Source organism: Mercurialis annua, linkage group LG5, assembly GCF_937616625.2.
Source record: "Mercurialis annua linkage group LG5, ddMerAnnu1.2, whole genome shotgun sequence".
NCBI lineage: Eukaryota > Viridiplantae > Streptophyta > Magnoliopsida > Malpighiales > Euphorbiaceae > Mercurialis > Mercurialis annua.
In genome coordinates this window covers 20491009-20514272 of record NC_065574.1, presented here as the reverse complement: position 1 = coordinate 20514272, position 23264 = coordinate 20491009, and the positions used below count along the sequence as shown (strand labels likewise).

The 23264-nt window shown below is 39.1% G+C and overlaps 3 protein-coding genes across 3 annotated transcripts; 1 reads left to right on the top strand and 2 right to left on the bottom strand.

Annotated features, from left to right (window-relative positions):
* Positions 1–2678: 2678 nt before the first annotated feature.
* LOC126682686 (uncharacterized) lies at positions 2679–3810 on the top strand. The gene is made up of 2 exons (XM_050378433.2): positions 2679–2876; positions 3466–3810. Exons 1-2 carry the CDS (start codon positions 2705–2707, stop codon positions 3732–3734), a joined length of 441 nt encoding a protein of 146 aa, XP_050234390.1. The 5' UTR covers positions 2679–2704; the 3' UTR covers positions 3735–3810.
* A 7098-nt stretch (positions 3811–10908) lies between these two features.
* LOC126681690 (uncharacterized) lies at positions 10909–15993 on the bottom strand. Its single transcript, XM_050377243.1, has 2 exons — positions 11662–15993; positions 10909–11550 (listed from the first exon to the last, which is right to left on the bottom strand). The coding sequence occupies exons 1-2, from the start codon at positions 15991–15993 to the stop codon at positions 10909–10911; spliced, it is 4974 nt and encodes a 1657-aa protein (XP_050233200.1).
* A 5163-nt stretch (positions 15994–21156) lies between these two features.
* Positions 21157–22135, bottom strand: LOC126681689 (uncharacterized). The gene is made up of 2 exons (XM_050377242.1): positions 21851–22135; positions 21157–21771 (listed from the first exon to the last, which is right to left on the bottom strand). The coding sequence occupies exons 1-2, from the start codon at positions 22133–22135 to the stop codon at positions 21157–21159; spliced, it is 900 nt and encodes a 299-aa protein (XP_050233199.1).
* Between the last annotated feature and the right edge of the window lie 1129 nt (positions 22136–23264).

Sequence of the window (23264 nt, the reverse complement as noted above, 5' to 3'; positions counted from 1 at the left end):
ACAAAAGTAAACCCAATTGTATATACTGCGAACACTATATTTTTTGATAACTTAATTGTGGTCACCAATACCAGTATTAATATTTGTAATTTTGATTATCAATTTTTTTAAGGTATGGATATGAAAAGCTAAAATAACTGTAGTCAAGCCACGTAAGCCCCACAAGAGTCTAACCACGTAAGCCCTACAAGAGTATTACTTTTCCAAGGCATGGGTGGTCGGGGGTAAATCAGCCTATCCGTAAGAATAATATACAGTAGATTTGAACTTGACTCTGCACACGCAGGGGCTTCATGGGACGTCCATGGATGAATCCGGGACTCGGGATTAATTTTTTGGAAAGAAGTTTTTAACTATATATGTATATTTAAAAATACAATTATGTCTTATGAATACCTTGTTATTCAGTTCGGGACATTTCTATAAAAAAACATTTGGTCGAAATTGATAAATGTAAAAAAGTACAAGGATATGTATCAGCCAGATCGCAGATATCTAGTACATACATTTTTAATTGCTGAGTTAGAACTGCCGGACAAGAGAATATGCCATAAATAACAGTTCCATGCCCTCTAGAAACTGAAGTAATCTTATATTATTTTTGGAAAACCCATTTATTTATGTGGGGGGGGGGGGGGGGTCTTAATGAGTAACACAAAAGATATGGTTTCAAACTTATCTCTAACACAAAATATAGATGTAAAGGCCAAGACTCAGTATTTGTGTATTTAAAAATAGACTGATGTCTTATGAATCCCTTGTTATTCAATTCAGGGCATTTCCACAAAAAATCATCTTGTCGCAATTGATAAATATGAAAAAGGATCAGAATAATGCAGCTACACGTTGGATATCCCGTATATACATATGTTATTGCTGAGTTAGGACTATCGGACTAGGGGTTATGCCATAGATAACAGTATGACTTTTCACTGTACCATGCCATAAATTCCATTACTATTTTTAGACTGTTTTTCCATTGAATACCCTATTTTACCCTTATTTTTGTTATCTTAAAAGAGCTCTATGGAAAATTTCACTATCATTAATAGGGGCAAAACATGAAAAAATATAAAAAGACAGATAATTAATGTTTTCTTAATGTGTGTGTAAAGTCAAATGGGACTAGTAATGGATTAATTCTAGAGGGACGTATTTTATTATAAATTCTCGTTAAAAGCGACGTATTTTTAAACTTAGAAGTAAAATAATCAAATATTTATTTTACTTACTAGAAAATAAATAATTATAAGGAAAGTGGACATATTAAAAACTTCCGATATCTATTCTTCCTTCTGAAAAACTCTGATTCAGATCTGGAAAAAAAAAACGCGAAAACAGGAGAACGGCGGCGGCGCAGCGAAGATGAAGGCGGCAGCTGAGTGGCGCTGAAACTTGATGAAGGGTGGCGACCATGAAAAAGAATAAAGAGCAGAGGATAGAAGAATATGGAAGAAATAACTGTTAATTTGAGAGATAAAAGAAAAAATCGTATAAAAAAATAATTTTAAGATGTTAGGTTATATTTATAAAATAAGATGGTGGGGAAAGTAAAAAAATGAGATGGGCTGTATAAAAGTAAAGAGTCGTTCAAATGTAGTATTTGACATAAAAAGCCCAAAAAATTAAAACGGGTCATAAATGGGTAGATTACCCATTTATAACCCTACCCATTTAAACCCAACCCATACCCACCCAAGCCCAGCCACCTCTGGTCCAATATATATACCTCATCTATGGTTTTGCCAGAAACATCCTTGTAGTGTTGATAAATTGCCTTCACATGAGATTTTTTTCTGGTTCAAGCAAATAATGTACAAATGCAAGCTGCAAGAGCTCTGTCACCAGAAAAACTGGCCGTCACCGAAATACTCCACTAAAAAAGAAGGCCAAGATCACCATCCTAGTTTTCATGCTACCGTCAGCGTCAACGGTCAGTCTTTTTCCTCTCCTTCTCCGGCTAAATCCTCCAAACTCGCTCAGAACAAGGCGGCTCAGCTCGCATTTTGTCACTTCTCCTCCTCCTCCTCCCCTCCTCCCCTCCCCGTTCCTATTTCCACCACCGCCACCGGTAAATCGTTCTCAATTCAAATTGATTTTTTTAATTATCAATCAATTAGGTTATCTAATTAGCTAAACTTACGCTTAGTCTTTTTTTTGGGGTTATTGCAGCTGCTGCACATAGAGTTGAAGAGGTTAGTTCTCTATTAACTTGTATCCTCTTATCATTTATTTTTAGGATGTGATAATTCATTTTTCTTTGATTTTTTTAGGAATGTCTTCTTTTACCATGTCATAGTACAGTCCCATCTGGGCAATCTCATAGGCTACCTTTTTGTTGCAACTGTGTGAGCGCTGAGGTTGCTCTAAAACAAGGCACGTATTAATAATGGTGTCAATTCAAATTTTGATTCTACATTATTTAGACAACTTTAGTAAAGTTTGTAATAATGGTATCAAAATCCAGCCAACTTCATGTTTTCAAGTTGCCAAAAAAGTTGGATGGATTGCTAAAATAGTTATCATATATTTAAGTCAGGATATTATCTCCATAAATTTCATGGTTTATGTTTCAGGTAAATCAACGCAGAGCTCCATAGTTTCTAGTTCTATCAATACAACTCATCAATCTACTCCTTGGCCTTATCTAAATCCTAGTCAGAGATTAATGCCTTCCTCTTCTTCTAACCTCCAGAAGAGGCCCATGTCTTGTTTAGGCGAGTCAAATGACAGTGCTCGAAGTATGTACCGTCCTCACCAAATCCAAAAAGTGATGCCATCCACTTCTGCTTTGCCGGCTGATCTCACAGCTTTTCTTCAACAGAACTTTCAACCTATAATTCCTGGGTGCCACAAACAAGCTGAGGAGGAAAAAAGTGAGTGTTAATATTATCGTTTATGGCATGCTCTTCTATTAATAAGCTTTACCGTGCCAGCTCATTCATGAGACGACTAACTTCTAGTTTAATAGGGTGAATGTTAAGTTTTCTAGTGATTCTTCTGCTTTTTATCTTCTATTAATAAGCTTTATGGTGCCAGCTCATTCATAAAAGGAATAACTTCTAGTTTAATAGGGTAAATGTGGTTTAATACGGGAAATATGAAGTTTTCTATCTGTTGTTGCATGATTATTCAATGGCCTTATACAGTGGCATGATAAGATATTGAAAGAAAAAAATGAAGATCCAGATGTAAACAACTTGAAGTGTAGCTTAATTGCTCGTCACTAAGACAATTGACCCTGATGTGGATTATTTGTTTCTAATCCAGTCTTTTGAGATGCAACTACTTGAAAAGAAACCTGTTTTTAAATGCTTTATATGCGCATCATTGTCTAAGCAAGGATTGTTGGATCTTTCAGCCTGTACTTAAATATAAGTTTCTGTCTTCCCCTCTCTACAGGTGCTGGCATCCCCATATTGGATCTCCAAGGCTAGATGTATCATCCCCATATTGGATCTCCAGGGCCAGATGTGATTTTGCCTGCACAGTGCTCATATGTCCCTTCTTTGCCTCAACAAGGATTGTCTCTGTCTGTCTCCACTACTGATTCTTCAACCAGCATACCTCTAAGTTGTAGCATCCGGCTTCCAACTGGAACAAATACATCCCTGCATAATAAGATTATTATTCATCCACGTGGGATGAACATGACATATCCTACAGGTAGCACTATGTTGCCCGTGACCGACAGTAACTGGGTTGCAGTGTGTATCCTTCAATCCAGTCAGTAAAATCATTATAGCTCAATGACTGCCTGCCTTGAATTTTGTGATCTTCTCGACTTTGGGGTAATTTAGGGATGCATAGAATGTAGAAATGTTTTATGATTGTATGCTTAGAAAAATGAAGCATCAAGGCTAATTGTATGTTGGATACCACAGTGTCATGTAATGTAATGTACTCCAACTCATGAAATTTTTATTTTGCTTTTACTTTGGTGTTATTTTGCATTTCTTAGATCTTCATTATTCAATTTCCGTGAACAGAAATCCAGAGAATTTAAGTTAGAAGGTGATGTGACTACACAATCCAAGTAACGGTCTAATAAATACGGAATACTTGAAAAGTTATAAGTGAATTTGGAGCTCAGAAATATAGTATAGTATAGATTAGAAACTCTTGCATTTAATAGTATTGGCTTTGTTTCTTTCAATAACTGATTGTGTCAATTTTCATAAAAATAAAGTACTCTATTTAGCAAGGATATTTAAGGAGGCCAACTGATGACCAAAATTACAAATATTAATACTGGTATTTGGTGACCACAATTAAGTTATCAAAAAATATAGTGTTCGCAGTATATACAATTGGGTTTACTTTTGTTTAATTGTAATGGAGATAATGAAGTTCTATTATTCGTGTGTCATGAATGTAGGTGTCTTCAAAGTATATGTATTTAGTTGGTTTGTTACCTTTGGATCATATAATTTTCTTAAAATATTTACGTGTATCCCCACTATGTCTACTTGATAGAGTTTCAAATACTCATATGTTTTTGACACTGAACAAAAAAACACTCATACTTTTTATCTAGGTAACATACGGTTAATATCTAGAATTTTAAATGACACCTATATACGGGTTATTCTAGCTATAGGAAAAGGCCATAAATTTGGTACCAGATAGAAAGGCTACCTTTATTATCAAAGTGAATTTATAAAGTGAATTTAAACAAGTGAACAACTAGAAATTCATGTTTTACCTTTTTATGGATATGAAAAGCGAATATAACTGTAGTCAAGCCACGTCAGCCCCACAACACAAGAGTATTAACTACTGAATTCAGATTCTGGGGAGTGGCTCCGCCCCTATTTAATACGATATGGCAGGTGACTGTAGACGACAAGCCGTCTACAAGCTGCAGTAAACATTTAAAAGACTTGTTCCGTCATAGATCTTCTAGTATTAGTACGTCAGTGGAAATTTCAAGACTATGGGTTCCGTCTAGTCTACTACCCACCGGTTCTCTGCATCATCATTAATAATGAATTCAACGCATTCAAAAGTTAAAAGAGAAAAACCTAATAAAGGTGTGTTAAAATATATGGGATATTTGTTAGACACGGATACAGGCAAGTGTACATTGTTTATCTATCGGATATTCGTTGGTCATGATATGGATATTACAAATTACAATGACTCTTCACAAGGAAGATTTTGCCCTTTTTAGAATACTAATCGGAAAGATTTCCTCACGAAAGCTGTAGCCATTCAAGTCAGTGTTCCTGGGACGTTCGGATAAGTCCGATCGGATGCCGGAAACAAGAGTTCAATATGAAGAGCCTTACAGCTTTTCTATCTCTTTTGTAGAAATTACTTTCTCAGAAAAATAGAAAAACGATTTCCATGTCTTTTATTATAAGCGCATCCACTAGGCACATTAGCCGTAAAATGGTAAAACATGAATTGCCCGGCCAGGAACACCAGGTGTGCCTGTACTTTTTTTTTATCATACTCTCTAAAAAATAAAAATAAAATGGATATATACGGATACATGCATTTGTACATATCTCATCCGAGCGATATTTGCAGGATAGGTGTAGATATTTACTAATATAAAGTGGAGATACAAAGGTTATCTTGTGCCATTTCAAATAATTTTAATGAAAATAAGTACATGCTTATAATTTTAAAATAATTTACAAATAAATAAGTTCAAATTTGTGATTTTTGATAAAAAAAAAATACTCATGGCTTATTAGTTCCTGGATGGTTTTAAACCAAGAAGTCAATATATAACATAAATATCTGCTGCAAATTAAAAGCTATGCCTTTGATTTTGATGAGTAACTAGATAATACAGGACTATGGACTAACCTGACATAATAAAAATAGAGTTTTCTTAGTTCTAATAATCAGAAAAAATAATACTAAGACAAGCTTGAATCCTCATGCGTCTACTACCAGAAAACAACAACTAAAAACACATACCAGACTAATAAAAACAATTATAATTTTACACCAACTTGCATACATGAGGCACTTGTAGAGCAAAATCACATGTACAGTCTAAGCTTTGCAAAATCGAGGATGCATGAATATAGAGAGTCTCAGCATGCATGAATATCGAGAGTCTCAGCATGCATGACTGATACTTTTTCCCCTGCCCTAGAATTAATAGACCACTGGATTTACGAAAATGCATTAATGTTCGCTCTCTCAAATCTCATCCATCAGTTGAAATTTTTGGGAAGTGAAAAACTAGCCGATGGAAATTAGAAAATTTATTGTCTACTGTAGTATTTGTGTTTTCATAGATCGGTGACTTTTTGTTTTACTTTAATCTGCGAAGCGGTGGTTTAAGTGAATGCAGTGGGCCGGGAATTAATGTCAATATATATCGCTGGTTTAAAAATTATTTGCCTTGTAAAATCCATCAAATCAATTGAATTTTTTGTCTCTAAGCCTCAAACCCTAATAAAACATACTCCTCTAAACGCAGCATTCGAAAATACAGAGATTAAACACTTCTCATCCATTTATTAACTTTTTAGCAGTTCAAAGCCCCACATCATAGATACATCTATTACACCAATAACAATAAACTGTATTCTCGTATGCTTCGCTAATTAGAGAAGTGATACAGGTCGATCTTTAAAGGGTCGCCCGTACTGTTTTTCCTGCACAAGTAACAAATATAAGCTCAAAGGACCTCAGGCTTGCTCAGCCTGAAAGCCACTCCGATGCTTAAGTCAGAGAGGGTTTTTTGGTAGGTAAATGGATGTAAGAGTATTTAAGTCTGATTCTGCTTACCCTTCTCAGCATTCGGTGGCTTCCTTTTATAATGAGTTTGAGGCGGTTGTTATCTGGGAAATCGTGGGTTTGTCCCACGATCATTGATAGTGGTGATGGCACGTTCCCGATTATCCCGGGTAGTGGGTGTCAGGGAACGGAGTGGATGAGGTCGTCTAAATGGCAGACCCGGGGTAAGTCCGCCCAAGACATACATGGGCGATACCCGTTGGAGACCCGTTGGGCGAGCATAGCATACGTTAGGCGATGCTTGGAGTTCGGGTATTATTAGGTCGGTATCAGATGTCCCCCCCCTGTAATCTTGCTAAGTCAAAGACTTGAAGCGCCAAATTTCAAAATTCGAATTTCCGAAATTTTCGAAATGATTTGAATTCCAAACGTTTCCTTCAACGGTTACGAATCTGAAGCGTTTTTCGACTATAAAAGAACGCGACCTTTGGTTTCTCATTGATTATTTCGAGGAGTTTCCTGCTGTCAGGCATTCGAGTGTCTATCTGGGGGTATAAAAGAGGTACTTATCTTTTAATTTAAAAATTTCTTACTCTTGATTTTTCTATCTGATTCTCTTCTTTTGTTGATTTGTTTCTTCAGCCAGGCTTTCTTCGAGTTACATAGCACCAGACTTTCTCTTTTAATCAGTAAGTGGCTTAGCTATTTTTGTTTGTCTTCTTGTTTCCCTCTTCTTGTTTGCTTTCAGATAGTGTATTTTTAGGATGTCTACAATGAAGATTTCAGTGTCTTCTCCTTCTTCTTCTTCTTCTTCTTCTTCTGAGAGTTCTGCCAGTGACCCTACTTACCCTGTTCCTCTCGCTACCCTTGTGGAATTGTCATCTGACGAGGAAGGGTTGTCTCAGAAGGTGATCCCTGATAGTGAGGAGGGTGCTGATGACAGAGGGCCAGAGGGTGAGGCTCCCCTTGAGGATGCTGGTGAAGATGAGGCCGGAGATGGTGAACTGGGCGATGATGAAGGGGATGAGGAGGATTTTGTTTTGAAGAGACGTAAAGCCTCCTCCGAGGTATCTTCTAGTAAGAAAAAACCTTTGTCTGAGTGGCCCATCGTCCTCAGTCAAAGTGCCCTAGCATGGATTAGGGCGAGGTACGAGATTCCCTCCACCATCAAGATCCTGATTCCTCTTGAAGGATCGGCTGTTGACCAAGTCTTAGATGCCGATGAGCAGTTGATTTTTATAGAAGATTTTGAAGCAGGCTTGAGGCTGCCCCTTGATGGCTTTACGCAGATGGTGTTCGACCATTTTAAAATTCCCTTGGGTCAACTTCACCCTAACGCCCATCGCCATTTGACGGGAATTTTCATTCGTGGGCTCCATCTGAAGAGGTCGGTTGGCTATGAAATTGTCCGGGCGATATATTCTCTTGGGAGGAAGAAAAGTGATGAGTTCTTCTATCTGCAACCTAGCCGATCTCCTTTTTGTGGCAATCCCAATTCTTTGAAGCGGTGGAAAGGTTCTTTTGTGATTGCTAAACAGGAAGGGGGTTGGGGCTCCATCCCCAATGTATTTTTGGAAGGTCCAAGGAAATTGGACAAGGTTGTATTGAGCGAGGATGATCAGGCAACGTTGACTTTGCTCCGGGATGGCGGGAAGGTTCATGTGGTGAAGCTTATTGAGCAATATTTTGGCTGGGATCAGGGCGTTGCTTCTAAGAGAAGCAGGAGAGTAAAGAGTGGCAAGAAGGGGAAGAAGAAGAAGAAGAATGACGACAAGCAGGAAACTTCACCTCTCAAAGAGGGCGAGTTTCCTGATGATGGCGAACCTCCTCTTTCTTCTCCCCTTAATATTTCTTCTATGCCCCTTAGTCCTTCTGGTACCTTGTTTGTACCATGAAGCTTTTGTTATCTTTGTGTTCTGATTTTTAGTTCCTGATATTTGTTTATTTTCTTGGAATTTTCAGTGGTTGACTTCAAGGAGCTCCAACAGAAGGTTATGGAGGATAGAAGAGCTCGCCGAGAGAAAGAGGTGCGGCAGAAGGAGGCTCTCGCCCAAGCTGTCTCTGCGAAATTATCCGATGTGGGGAAGGGGCCTCAAAAGAAGGGGGGCGATGTTCCTTCCGGAAATAAGCTGTCTTCTTCCCAGAAGGATGATGGCTCTGCCCCAACTCCTCCTGTTGCTTCCAGGGTGGTACTTCCTGGTTTTACCATTAGGGAGCCTGTTCTGAGTCCTCCTTCTTCTGCTGTTCCCTCTTATACTGGCAAAGGGAAGGACAAGATGGAGGTTCCCTCGAGGGATAAAAATTCTAAGTCTATTCCTCCTCCTCCTCCAGCTGTGCTGACTGCTTCTTCGGGCTCGAAGAGACGAGCTCCTTCCTCTGGGGGCGAGGATGTTGCTGAGGAGGGTCCTTCCATGAAGAAACCTCGGAAGGATGTCATGGTGACTCAGGTCGACCTCATCCTCCAAAAGTATGGGATGGAGGCCACTAGCCGTTGTCCGGCTGTTGCGGCTGACATCTTTAGGGGTTCTTGCTGCCCTTCTGATGTCGATTATTATCTGAGAAGGCCGGACGACGTGCTGATCGACGACTGCTTTACCGGCCTGCTAAGGGTGATTATTTTAGTGCCTTTTTCTCCTTTCCTTCTTCTTTCTCCCCCTTTTTTTTTCATTAATCGTTGCTTTATTTTGTTTCTAGGCCGGCTTCGCCATCCGCCAATACTGCTCGAACCGTCTGAATGACGAGGATATTCTGGCTAAGCTGAGGGCGGAGTACAAGCTTTTGAAGGGGAAGCATGACTCTCTTAAAGCTGAGCACGGTGGATGTGCTCCTAAGCAAACCTCTCTTCGCGCTGATTTGGATCGGTTGTCGAAAGAAAGGGAGAGTGCTGTCAAGCAGCAGCAGGTGCTATCTGCTGAGGTCGCCCGCCTTAAAAAGGAGAACAAGAGTTTGTCCGTGGAGGTGGTGGTCAAGGGGAGTGATTATGAGGAGCTGAAAAAGGAATTTGACACCACCGTCCTGGCTCTTACTGAGAAGGTGTCTGCTGCTGAGAAGAAGCTTTATTTGAAGCGGGGTCGACTGACTCGTGAGAAGGAAAGACGTCGCCGCAATACCGCCCAGCTGGCCAACGATCTGACTGATTTTACTGAGGCTATTGTGGGCACTTATTTGGAACGTCATCCTGATGGTGACGTTGACTTTTTGTACGGCTTTCCTTCTGGGGTCAACAGTGAGAGCGAGCCGGATTCCCCTGAAGACTTGTTTGTTTCCATCAAGTCTGAAAATGGTGGAGGTGCTGCTGAGGAGGCCAAGCAGTCTGCCCAAGGGGTCCAGGAACCTGCCAAGGCTGGCGAGAAGTCTCTTGTTCCTGGTTTGGGAGGTAGTCCTGAGGAGAAGGACTTCGGCTTGCTTATATCTTCGGAGCGGCCTTTTGCTGCTCTGGACTTATTGGATCGGCCTTCTGATCTGGAGTCCATCCTTCCAGGGTCCGATCCTCTTAGTCTTGCCGATGTCCCTTCTCCCACCCGTTCTGGCAACATTCCTGTTGATGCTTCTTCTTCAGCCAGGCGGGGTTCGCAGGAGGGGCTATCTGTCCCAAATGTTTTGGAGGGGAACAAAGAGGCTGCTCCAGAGAAGGTCGAGCCAGAGATCATCAAGCTTTAGATTCCTCTTTTTAGTTTTTGTATAGGAAGAATTTTCCTTTCTTTTTTTTTTTTTTTTTTTTTTGTTATGTACTTTGTACATTTGTATCTTTTCTTTTGTTAGGAATTTTACTTTCCTTTGTAATTTTTGTGGGGCATTTGCCCTCTTTTTAATATATATCTTTTTTGCCTTCTGTATTTTTGAGACAGTTAGCTTCTATGTTCTCTTTATTTTAGGCGATATATATATTTTGACTGTGTATTTTCCTTTTTTGGGAATGAACTCGTCAGTTCTCCTCTTTGGAAATATTTTAAGTAATCAGTAACTATGGTAAAGAGACGATATCTGTGGAAATTCCTTGTCCGAGCAAGGGTAAATTAAAATACTTGCATAAATTCAAATACAATAATGTGATGAAATATCACTTGTAGAAATTGAAACACAATGCTGTGATTAAACATCACTTGGAGGAATTGAAATACAATATTGAAGCTAAACACCGCTTGACTAATTATGCTGCTTCTTAAGGAATAACTAATCATGTCTGATGGCGACCCATTGTGACTAGATTTTTCTCAAGTTGTTGGCGTTCCATGTCCTTGGTATGATTCTTCCCATGGAGTTGGTGAGTTTAAATGTTCCTTCTTTAATGACCTCGCTGATGGTGTAAGGTCCTTCCCAGTTTGGCTGCAGTTTTCCACTTCCTGCTTCTCCTTTTTTGACTTCGGTTTTTCGCATGACTAGGTCGCCTAGTTTGAATTTTCTTTTCTTTACATGGCTGTTGAAATGTTTGGCCATCTTTTGTCTGTAGGCTTCCATCCTGATGTCTGATCTGTTGATTTTTTCAACCAATAGATCCAGATTGTTCCTGAGCTCTTCTTCGTTTTCTTCTAGGTTTAGCTGGTTGTCTTCTGTCCTTGGCGTGGGTGCGCCGATCTCTGCAAGAATTACAGCCTCCGTTCCATAGGCTAGGGCGAATGGAGTTTCACCCGTTGATTCTCTAGGGGTGGTACGGTAGTTCCATAGGACGCTGTAGAGTTCTTCTACCCATCTTCCTTTGCACTCGTCTAGTCTTCTTTTTAGTCCGGCCAGTAGGATTCTGTTGGCCACTTCGGTTTGCCCATTCGATTGTGGATGGTAAACCGAAGTAAACCTTAGGTCGATCTGATACTCGGCACAAAACTTTCTAAACTTTGCTGAGTCGAACTGCTTTCCGTTGTCTGTGATCAGCACCTTCGGTATTCCAAACCTGCACAAGATAGATCTAAAGAAAAAGTTAGTTATGCGTTGTTGGGTGATTTTTGCCAGTGGTTCTGCCTCTATCCACTTGGTGAAGTGGTCGATTGCCACTACCAGGAACTTCCGTTGTCCTGTGGCCAAAGGGAGAGGTCCCAGGATGTCCATACCCCACTGGGCGAACGGCCATGCACTGCCGATGGGTTTCATTTCTGAAGCTTGCTTTCTTGGTACCAAAGCATGTTGCTGGCAAGGCCAGCATCCCCTTACTAGGGTTGTAGCTTGTTCTTTCATCGTGGGCCAATAATAGCCTTGTAGCAGTGCTTTCCTAACCAGTGTTGATGCTCCATCATGTGCTCCGCAGGTCCCCTCATGTAATTCTTTCATGATGTACTCTCCTTCTTCTTTGTTCACACATCTTAGCCAGGGATGGGTGAATGACCGTTTGTACAGCTGGCCGTTGTATATTCCGAACTTTGATGAGAGTATCACTATCCTTTTGGCTTCCTTCTTATCCTCGGGGAGTATTCCATTAGCCAGGTATGCTGTGAGGGGGGACATCCAGGTTTGTTCCCCTTCTACCATCAGTACTTCGCCTTCCTCAATTTCTTCTTGAAAGCTGGGCTGTCGTTTGATTTCATGAGGAATGTTTCTCATTGAGTCGTAATTCTTTGTTGCTGCCCACTTTGCCAATTCGTCTGATCTTCCATTCATTGCTCTGGGTATTTGCTGTAGCGACCAGGATCGCCCATTATCGGCAAAGAAGGTTTTGGCCTGCTTGGCGTACTTCTTCAACGTAGCTTCTTTTACTTCGAAGTTCCCCGAGACTTGGTTCACAACCAGTTGTGAATCACTGTAGATCTGGATTTCGGAGATGTTGAGCTCTTCGCATAATTGCAACCCTGTTATCAGCGCCTCATATTCCGCAACATTGTTGGAAGCTGGAAATTCGAGTCTTGCTGAGTATTCCATTTGGATTCTTCCTGGTCCTTTGAGCACGACTCCGATGCCTGCTCCTTCTCCGCAAACTGCTCCATCGACGTGCATCTCCCAGGGAGTCGTTTTGTCCTCCATGGGTTCTTTGAATGTTAATTCAGCGAAGAAGTCGGCTAGTGCTTGAGCTTTCAGTGCTTTCCGAGCTTCATAGATAACGCCCAGACTTCCTATTTTGACGGCCCATTCTGCTATGCGTCCACTTGTCTCTGCCTTCTGGAGGATTTTTCGTAATGGTTGGTCGGTCCGTACAATGACTTGGTGCCCTTCGAAGTAATGTCGGAGCTTGATGGTGGCGGTGTATACGCACAGCGCCAGTTTTTCCAACTTCGGGTATCTCAGCTCCGCATCTCTGAGTACTTTGCTAATGTAGTAGATCGGGTATTGTTCGCCTCCTTTTTCCGACACCAATACTCCTGCTATTGTTTCGTCAGAGCAAGAGATGTATAAATATAACACGTCGCCCGGATCCGGTCTCGCCAACAGTGGGGGCGAGGACAGGAAGCTTTTCAATTCTTCAAACGCCTGCTGGCATTCTGCGGTCCATGTGAAGTTCTTGATCTGTTTCAGGGTTTTGAAGAAAGGCAGGCATCGTTTTGCCGAGCAGGACATGAACCGACCTAGAGCCGTGATCCGGCCGTTGAGCTTCTGGACTTCATGTATGCTCCGTGGCGGTGTCATTTTTAAGACCGCTTCGATTTTATCTGGGTTAGCCTCGATACCCCTCTGAGAGACCATGTACCCCAAGAACTTGCCTGCCGGTACTCCGAATACGCACTTTTCCGGATTGAGTTTTAGCTGGTATCTCTTTAGCGTCTCCAGGACTATCTTCACATCTGTTGGGTGGTCTTCAGCTCGGATGCTCTTGATGATCATGTCATCCACATAAACTTCCATGTGTTTTCCTATCTGATCTCTGAATATTGAGTTCACCAGCCGCTGATATGTGGCTCCTGCGTTCTTCAGACCGAAGGGCATCATCTTGTAACAAAATAATCCCTGGTCCGTTATGAAGGCCGTCTTCTCCTGATCTTCAGGTGCCATGGGTATCTGGTGATATCCCGCCTTGGCATCTAGGAATGTATAGAGGGCGTGACCTGCTGTGGAGTCTACTAACTGATCAATGTGTGGAAGTGGGAAACTATCTTTGGGACATGCTTTATTCAGATCTGTGAAGTCCACGCACATTCGGTAAGTGCCATTGGACTTTTTTACCATCACCAGATTTGCTACCCACTTGGGGTAATAGGCGTCTTTGATCACGTTTGCTGCTTTTAACCGGGCGACCTCTTCTACGATGGCGAGTTGTTTTTCGGGCGAGTGCCTTCTCTTCTTTTGTATCACTGCCTTCGCGTCGGTCGCTATGTTTAACCGATGACATATGACGTCCGGGTCTACTCCGATCAATTCGTCTGTTGTCCAGGCAAAGGAGTCTCCAAGCGATCTGAGGTTTTCTGTCAGAGATCGTTTGATTTCTTCTTCTAGCTCATCTCCCACTTCTATCTCCTTTCCTGGGGATAATTCGATTTTCTCAGTTCGCCCATAATGCTCCGCCCTTTCCTTCTTCTCTGGAGGTTCCATTGTTAGTACTGGCAAGGTTATATGTACTTTCCTGAGAGCTGTAAAGTATGCTTCTCTGGCTGACTTTTGGCATCCTCTGACTTCGGCATCGCCTTCTCTGGTTGGGATTTTCATCAGTAGGTACCTCATGCAAATGGATGCGCACGTATCGTGCAAGAGTGGCCTTCCGAGAATTGCGTTGTATGCGAAATCCATATTGACCACCATGAATTCTGCTCGGATCTCTTTGTAGATCTCTCCATCCCCCAGTTGGATGTTTATCTCCAGTGATCCTTCCACCTGTACAGATTTGCCTCCTAGTCCCACTAGTGGAGTAGAGACATGCGTCAAATTTTCTTTCTTGAGTCCAATTCTGCCGAACACCTCCATCGTGATCATGTTTACCGAACTTCCCGTGTCTACGAGCATCCGAGATACCTCGAAATTGTTGAGTCGCCCCTTGACAACTAGGGCGTCCTCATGGGGGACTGATAAGCCATGGCTATCGACCTCGGAAAAAGATACGCTTCTGAATTTCTTAGCATTCGGTGCACCTGGGCTAACCGAGTAAACTGTTCTTGCAGCTTTCTTCCTTGTAGTATTGCTGTCTCCTCCGGTCGATCCGCCCATTATTACGTTAACCACGCCTGCTGGCTCTGGTCTGGGTCTTCTGGCGATTTCTTCTTTCCGCTCTTTCTTTCTTTCTGATTCAGTCTCTCTGGCTTCGGTGTCCCTTTTTACGAACTGGGAAAGGGATCCCCTTTCTATCAGCTTCTCTATCTCCTCCTTCAGGTGCCAGCATTCATCTGTGGTGTGGCCGTTGTCTCTGTGAAATTCACAGTATTTGCTATTGTCTCTTTTGCTGGCTGATGCAGCGTTCATCTTCCTTGGCCATCTGACCTTCTCTCGGCTGTCTTTTACCCAAAACAGTACGTTGGTTCTGGTTGTGTTCAGGGGCGTATATCGCCTATCTTCGTCTTTTTTCCTTTTATTTCTGAAATGGTCGTTGCCTTTTTCTCCGAACCTCTTTCCTATGGGCGATCTGTCCCCATTTCTTCTTTCTGCAAACGTTCGTTCTTCTACCCGTCCGAGGCGATTCTCTATCTCTCTCTGGCCATCATCCACTCTGATCTGTGTATGTGCGATGGTCATCAGTGTGGTAAATGATTTTGGTGATTTAGCCAACAATTCCTTTCGTAGGTCGGAGTTGGTAGTTCCATTGAGTAATGCTGTGTAGGCGATCTCCTGGCTCAGGTCTTCTATCTGCATCGCCTCCTTATTGAACCTTTCTACATACTTCCTGAGTGTCTCTCCTTCCCATTGCATGATGGCCAGCAGATCTGTGGATAGTTTCTTTTGAGGGATGCATGCTACAAATCTAGCCTGGAAAAGTCCTGAGAATTGTTTGAACGTCAGCACTGATCCTGGCTTTAAACTCTGGTACCATTCCTGCGCCAGACCTTTTAAGGTAGTAGGAAAAAGCTTGCATAGTACGTGATCCAAGTTTGTCTGAACATTGATCACCGCTTGGAATTTGTGAATATGGCTCTTGGGACAGCCTGTTCCATCGTATGACTCCAAATTTGGGGGGTATCTGAACTTTGTAGGGAACTCGTGAGAGATGATGAAATCTGCGAGTGGTGAGTCACTTCGAAGAGAGATGTCCACGTCTTCACATCTTATTCCAAGCCTGCTCATGACTTGGCGGACTTTTTCCTCCAGATGCTCTTCTCCGCCTTTGAGGGTGTGTTGTTCATCCATCCAACGTTCTTCGTCTGGAATTACGATGGGGGCATTTTGTTTCTTTGCGGAATTTTCAGGGGCATCTTCCTCTCGCATCGGTTCTTTTCCCTTATCCATGGTTGACGTTGACTTCTGTACTGGTGATTTCGCTGATCCCTGCTCTGGTGATTTTAACGAGATACTCTGTTTGATGTCTTTGAGTAGACTGGTGATTTCTAGGAAAGCCTTGAACATTGCTTGGTTGTTGATTGGCTCTCCATCAGGTGCTATGGCTATCGGAGGTATCGTCTGTCTTATCGCCAGGGGGTCGCTGGTTTCTCCTTCTTCGCTGGTTGGGGGAAACAGATTCAGGGCCGGTGGTTCTGTTTCCCTGTCTTCTCGGTTGGTAGCTGGTAGAGTATTATCTCCTGGGGGATCCATTCTTGAAAAAGCAAATTCTGAAAAGTATCTAAAAGGAACGACGAAACTAATAAGTTCCACGCTCACCGCACCAAATGATACAGGTCGATCTTTAAAGGGTCGCCCGTACTGTTTTTCCTGCACAAGTAACAAATATAAGCTCAAAGGACCTCAGGCTTGCTCAGCCTGAAAGCCACTCCGATGCTTAAGTCAGAGAGGGTTTTTTGGTAGGTAAATGGATGTAAGAGTATTTAAGTCTGATTCTGCTTACCCTTCTCAGCATTCGGTGGCTTCCTTTTATAATGAGTTTGAGGCGGTTGTTATCTGGGAAATCGTGGGTTTGTCCCACGATCATTGATAGTGGTGATGGCACGTTCCCGATTATCCCGGATAGTGGGTGTCAGGGAACGGAGTGGATGAGGTCGTCTAAATGGCAGACCCGGGGTAAGTCCGCCCAAGACATACATGGGCGATACCCGTTGGAGACCCGTTGGGCGAGCATAGCATACGTTAGGCGATGCTTGGAGTTCGGGTATTATTAGGTCGGTATCAAGAAGTATGTTTTAGGGTTTGAGGACCAATGACCGAAAATTCGATTGATTCGATGGTCTAAATGATCAATATGGTATAGATATACATTTTAAGGAGTCAGATATTATCAAGAAAAGCATTGATCTTTCCGCATTAAATCACAATTTTTATTTGCAAAAAACATAAGGAATAAAAATATTATCATATTCATGTTAAAATCAGTTGTTTATCCTACTAATATATGCGCACATATCATGATGTCGTCTTTTTCAAGGGTAAATATGATATGTAAAGCATTTAGTAGTACTACTACTTAACAATTGCCTTATGTTAATGATGATGCAGAGAACCGGTGGACACTAGACTAGACGGAACCCATAGGGTTGAAATTTCCACTGATGTATTAATACTAGAAGATCTATGAATAAAGAAGTCTCTTTGATTATGATATCTTCTTTATTGACGGCTTGTCTGCAGTCACTTGCCATATCGTATTAATTAGGGGCGGAGCCAGTACCCAGAATCTGCAGTCAGGAGTTAATATTCTTGTAGGACCTTTTCTCAGCCATGTATTAATTCAAAACCTCTCTATAAAAACTAATTTTCCTCCCGTATATTTTCTCTCATCCAACAATTATCTTCACTTATAACTTCTTTCTTATTCCAACCATTAATCGCGCCTACTCTACTTATTTAAAATCCTTCAATCCCTAGTTCATTTCATCATGTTTAGTATAATACTTCGTCTCTCAAACCCTAAACAACAACCAAACAAAATACTTAAGCACCATCCGACTATCTATTTATCTCCCGACGTGTTAGGCTCCCAAACATCGGATGAACGACTCTACTTTTTCTTATAACCACATCTAGGGGTAGGCTTCGCTAGTCCGTCTCGGGGGAAGGGAAAAATCAGGGAGATACTCGTTTGATTTGCATGGGAACACCGAGTTCCTAAAATGCTTCATAAGAGAACCCTTCCCCTGGTCATAGTAACAAATTCCCAGTTAAAGTTTCTATTCACATAAATAGAACGCAATTAACGGATTTAGATAAAATCAGTCGTTAGGTATGATCTAAAATTACAAGAGTATATGGACAAAGATGAGGAGATTAAAAAGAAACATGTGAATGTAAAAGAAGACATATGGACTGCAACAAGAAACAAGAATGTTGCGTATATTTGTGCTTTTGTTTCACGGATTGTAATGGTATATGTTCTATTAAAGTAGGATTATTTGCTTTGTAAGCTCCTTTCATTAACTTAAATGACAACGACTTACTGTTATTATAGGGTCATTTTTCACATGAAAAAAATCAAAGGTGCATTTCAAACAAAGCCTGCTAATTGTTCATTACCCCTACTAAATGGAGCATAAGAGCTCCTTTACCAACATACAAAAGTAGTGCATGGCATACACTAGCTCAAAAACTTCTTCTTTTGTCATCTAGAGCTGACTATTAATTACAGTTAAACTCTCTTCAAACAACCCCTTTTCCTAAGAACACACAAATTCTTGTTCATATCAACATTGCTAAGTAATAACCATGGTTTTATTAAAAAAAAAAGTTATTACCATAGTTCGAATTAGTACTCCTTGAAAGTTTAGTTGTGGATATTCGGTTTATAATACGTTGATACATGGTGGATTAGATAATGGCTATTATGGGTTTATCAAACAAGTAAGAGTCTCAGCAATATACCACGCAAAACAGAATGATCAAAAAATTAAATTTATCCATGTCATACCTGAACAATAACTAACTAATAAAAACGGTGGTTCATAAAACATTTATCCATGTTTTTTGTTTTTTACATTACTCATTTACAAATTATTGTGAATTATGTATAAATCTCTATACTTCCTTTTTTGAATAATAATTGCTTTGTATTAGCCGTAGTAAATAGGAAATTAACTTACTAGTCCATATGCAAATATCTTGTCGATAACTATAAATATTTCTAGAGTCCAAACTGTTGTTTGTTACCCCATGGATGTTGGGATGACGTTCCCTGCGTCCTATATAAAGTATAATTAAGAAGGTAGAAGTAGGGATCGAAGTTTAATCGACGTTTACAAAGAGAAGTTTAATGAACCAATTAACTGAAGACTCCTGGAATTAAGTATTTCGAACTCTGATAGATTGAACTTTGCCTTCTTGCAGGTACCAAATTTTTCAAGCCGAGGTCACCTCGAAATGAGCTTCTAAAATGTAGATTTTCCTTGGTATCAAAATGTGAAATTAATTCCACTCCTCGATGATATGTAATCAGCATGAAAATGTATCGCACCTACAGATTACAGTACAATGTGCATTATTGGTTGACATATCTATGGGATATCTTGGGGTTTGGTTCAAGGTATTTGTTTGCCTTTGATATGTTTCTTGTTCCAGTCTATTTCCTTTGTAGTAGCTTAGCTTTCACAATTTTATGTTATGGAACAATCGCTGTCCTTCCTATTTTACCCTTCTTTTACTCATCTTAAAAGAACAATTTGAAAAATTCAACTATAATTAATAGGGGGCGAAACATGAAAAAATATGAAAAGACAAGAATAATAATTGTTTATTTAATCTGTGTGTAAAAGCAAATGGGACTTCTTAAGTGGGACGGAGGGAGCATGTTTTATTTTTGGCGTAAATCGTGTTTCCGACGTCGTAAATCGTGATTCCGACTCAATGAAAGCAAAAATGGTATGGTTAGAATCCTGTTGATGATTTATCATGATGTTAGTATGAATAGCTAGTAGTGATTGCATGTTTTATCAATGTAAATTAATTAGCAAGGGATGTAATTTCTCTTAAAGCTTCTGCGTGTGCAGAGTCACGATAGAATCCACATTATATCTGCTGTATAACATGCAGATAAAATCTGCTTAGGTGCCTGTATCCTTATATACTTTTACCAGTAACCCGATCGGATTTATTACTGCATTTAATAACACGAAACATGCTGTGATGAGTGGATGCAGTGACGAAGATCAAGAAAATACAGAAGAATAGACGATGATGATAAAAGGAAAATATAAGGATTTTTTTTATAATTATGGTTTACGAATCAGATTCGGTTCAACGAGTTTGTCGAAATGGGTTACCTATAAAATGGAAAACTGAAGTATTCAGAAGGTTAAGTTACTTCATTGCCTTTATAATAAGATTATCTAATCTCATATAGTTATCTTTTATCAACACAAAATGCACATTGTTCTGTTACTACTGTAGGGTATCTCCAACCCTTTAAATTAGGTGACAAGTGAACTCGAAAGAGTCACCTAATATTAATTAGGGACGATGACAAAAGTACCTAAAATTTTAAAAATATTTATAAAAGTACCTGTAAACTTTTTTTATTTACAAAAATACGACTGATTTAAAATTAATTACAAAAGTAAAAAAAATAAAAATTAATTACAAAAGTATGATTTGTATAATGTTGGTATAATTATGGTATAATTTTGAAATATTAAAACTATAAAGCAGATAATTTTAAAATAATATTAGGTTTATTATTGGTATAATTTCAGTATATTTTCGGTATATCGATTATAAATTTTTTATATATATTTTCTAGGTGATAACATGTATATTTTTTTTATATGTATTTTTCACTATAGTTGGTAATGAACTAGATAATTTGTATATTGTTGGTATACTTTTAGTATATTGTTAGGTTAATATTTAGTATGCGATGTGGTGTAATGTTGATGTAATAGTAAAAGTATATTTTGATGTGTACACTCTTGGTATACTGTTGGTATAATTTTGGTATATTATTAATTTAATTTTTAGTGTACGATTTGATGTAATTTTGGTAAATTTTTATTTAATATTAATAAAATCTCAGTATGTATAATGTTGGTATAATGTTGATATAATGTTGATATAATGTTAACTTATTAGTATACTGACATTATACCCACAGTATACACCGTATGTTTGATATTTGTTTTTTTTTTTTATACTTTTGTAAATATTATTAAGATTTTTGTAAATGAAAAAAGTTAACATGTAATTTTGTAATTATTTTCATTTTTTTTGGTAAATGGTGTAATTTCCTCTATTAATTATCCCTCTCTCGTTAAAATAGGTGACTTCCTATTTGGAGTCACCTATTTACTATTCATTAATTATAATATTTAGTTAAATTACAATTTTGATACTTGTAATTTTTTTTTAATTCTACACATTTATAATTAAAGACATTACATAAAAACATTACATAAATAATTAACATTACATAAATAATTCTACGATAAGGTAACATAAAACATTACATAAATTAGACGATTGCTTGGAAACGAAACATACTACGACATTACACGATAACGAAATAGAACAAGTTTTACATCAATAATCTTGCAGGTCGGTATCAGATCCGCCAATATTAGTAAAATAGTCATTGAAATTTTTTGAACCAGAAGACGATTGATGATGTTGAGCTCTTTTATGAACTATACGCCTACGCTCGGCTTCCCAAAACGCTCGCAAATATGGATCAACAATTGAATTCAAATCCATCGTTAAGATTTTATTTTCTTCTTTAAACTCTCTGAAGGCTAAATTTTTGGACTTATATTCCATTTGCTTATCTCTGCCTGACTGATTATTCTTCATCATCTCCATTAAATGTTTATTATCTTCCTTGATGGAGTTGATGACCCTTGAAACTTCTTCATCCTTTTTTCTTTTCAACTTGGATTTTTTCAATCCGCGGGTAGGTCGTTCAGCTATACCTACATCACCATCATCATTTAAATTCATTGAAAAATTTGACAAACCTGGGGATGATTCCTTAGGAGAATCAGGCATAGGATTTTTCGACTCTGATGACACAAAGTTTGCACTATTCCTGGTATTATTTTTAAACTTCTCAAAATCTTTCATCATATTCCAAACATGATCAAATTTAAAACCTTTCCTGTAGAGGGGATCTTGCGTGGGTAATATTTTGGCTTGAGACATCTGCAAGTTATTGTAAATATCAAATTAATATTTTGAAAAGTGGAATTAAAATATAAAATATATACTATCTAATACTCACAATATCTTCATTCGATGCTCCACTTGGCTTCAACATCTCAATCTGTCTCATAGATCCATTTAATTTTCTTATAGCTTTCTCAATGGTACGAATGCGAGCACTCACCGATCTTTCATTGCGATACTCCCAACTGTCATCCTTGGCACCATTATATGCTTCCTGAACCCGACGCCAGAAAGAAGGTGAACTTTGTTGAACACCTGTAGCAGAATCTTGGGAAATTTCCATATACCGTTGGCATAATTGAATATCTTCATTAACATTATACTCAGGAGATCGAGACATTTTCGTAATGAAATTAGGATTATAATAAGAAATTTGAGATTCGTAATGTTGATTAGAAATGAGATAGAAAATTTTTTTGTGGACTGGAGAACTATAAACTCTTCCACTATAAATAATAATTATTATAAATATTAATTGAACTAATATGTAACAAAAATAAGTTTGTGGGTATAATTGATAAAAGTGTATAAATGTTAAAGTAAAAAAAATGATTAAAATATTAAAAATAAATAGAATATTCTTTTTGGTGTAGGGTGAGTTTGGGTTGGAGTTAATTTGATGACAAATCACCTAATTAATATCTGATAATGAAAACATGGATTTTCGCAATCGCGCCGGGACGTAGACATTTAGTATCTGGTTGATATGTTATGAATATGTAGTAGATTTCACCGTAACTCTACTAACACAGGATCTACAAAGTAGATTTCGCCGTTTTTAGAAGACGAATTAATAGATATCATCGAGTAAGGAATGGAATTATTTTCAAATTTTGATACCAAGGAAAATCTACATTTCAGAAGCTCATTAATTTCAAATTTTGATACCAAGGAAAACTCTGGCACCGGCAAGAAGGCAAAGTTCAGTCTATCAAAGGACGAAATAAGTAATTCCAGGAGTCTAATTGGTTTGTTACAATTTTAGTTATGAAGATAGATGTTACGGCCAGGACTCAGGATTAGTTTTTTGGAAAGAAGTTTTTAACTATATCTGGTATTCGTAAGACATCATTGTAAATTTAAATATACAAATATAGTTAAAAACTTCTTTCCAAAAAATTAACCCTGAACGTCCTTTGAAGCCCCTGCGTGTGCAGAGTCAAGTTGAAATCTATACCATATCTTGGCGGATATCGCATGGATAAAAAACGTACAAGTCCCTATATCCGTATATATCCACTTTTCTTATTTTTTTGAGAGTTCGATAAAAAACGAGTCCATAGAGCACATTCGTAACCAAGATATCTATAGCTACACCTTCGATTGGACTGATCCGACCTGGAAAGCTGACTCGGATTCCTGCAGCTTTCGAGAGGACATTCTACACGGTTTCTTCTTCTAAAAAGGGCGAAATCTGCCTTCAAACTGCTGCGTAAACAGAGACATTGTCAAAACCACGTCATAGCCGG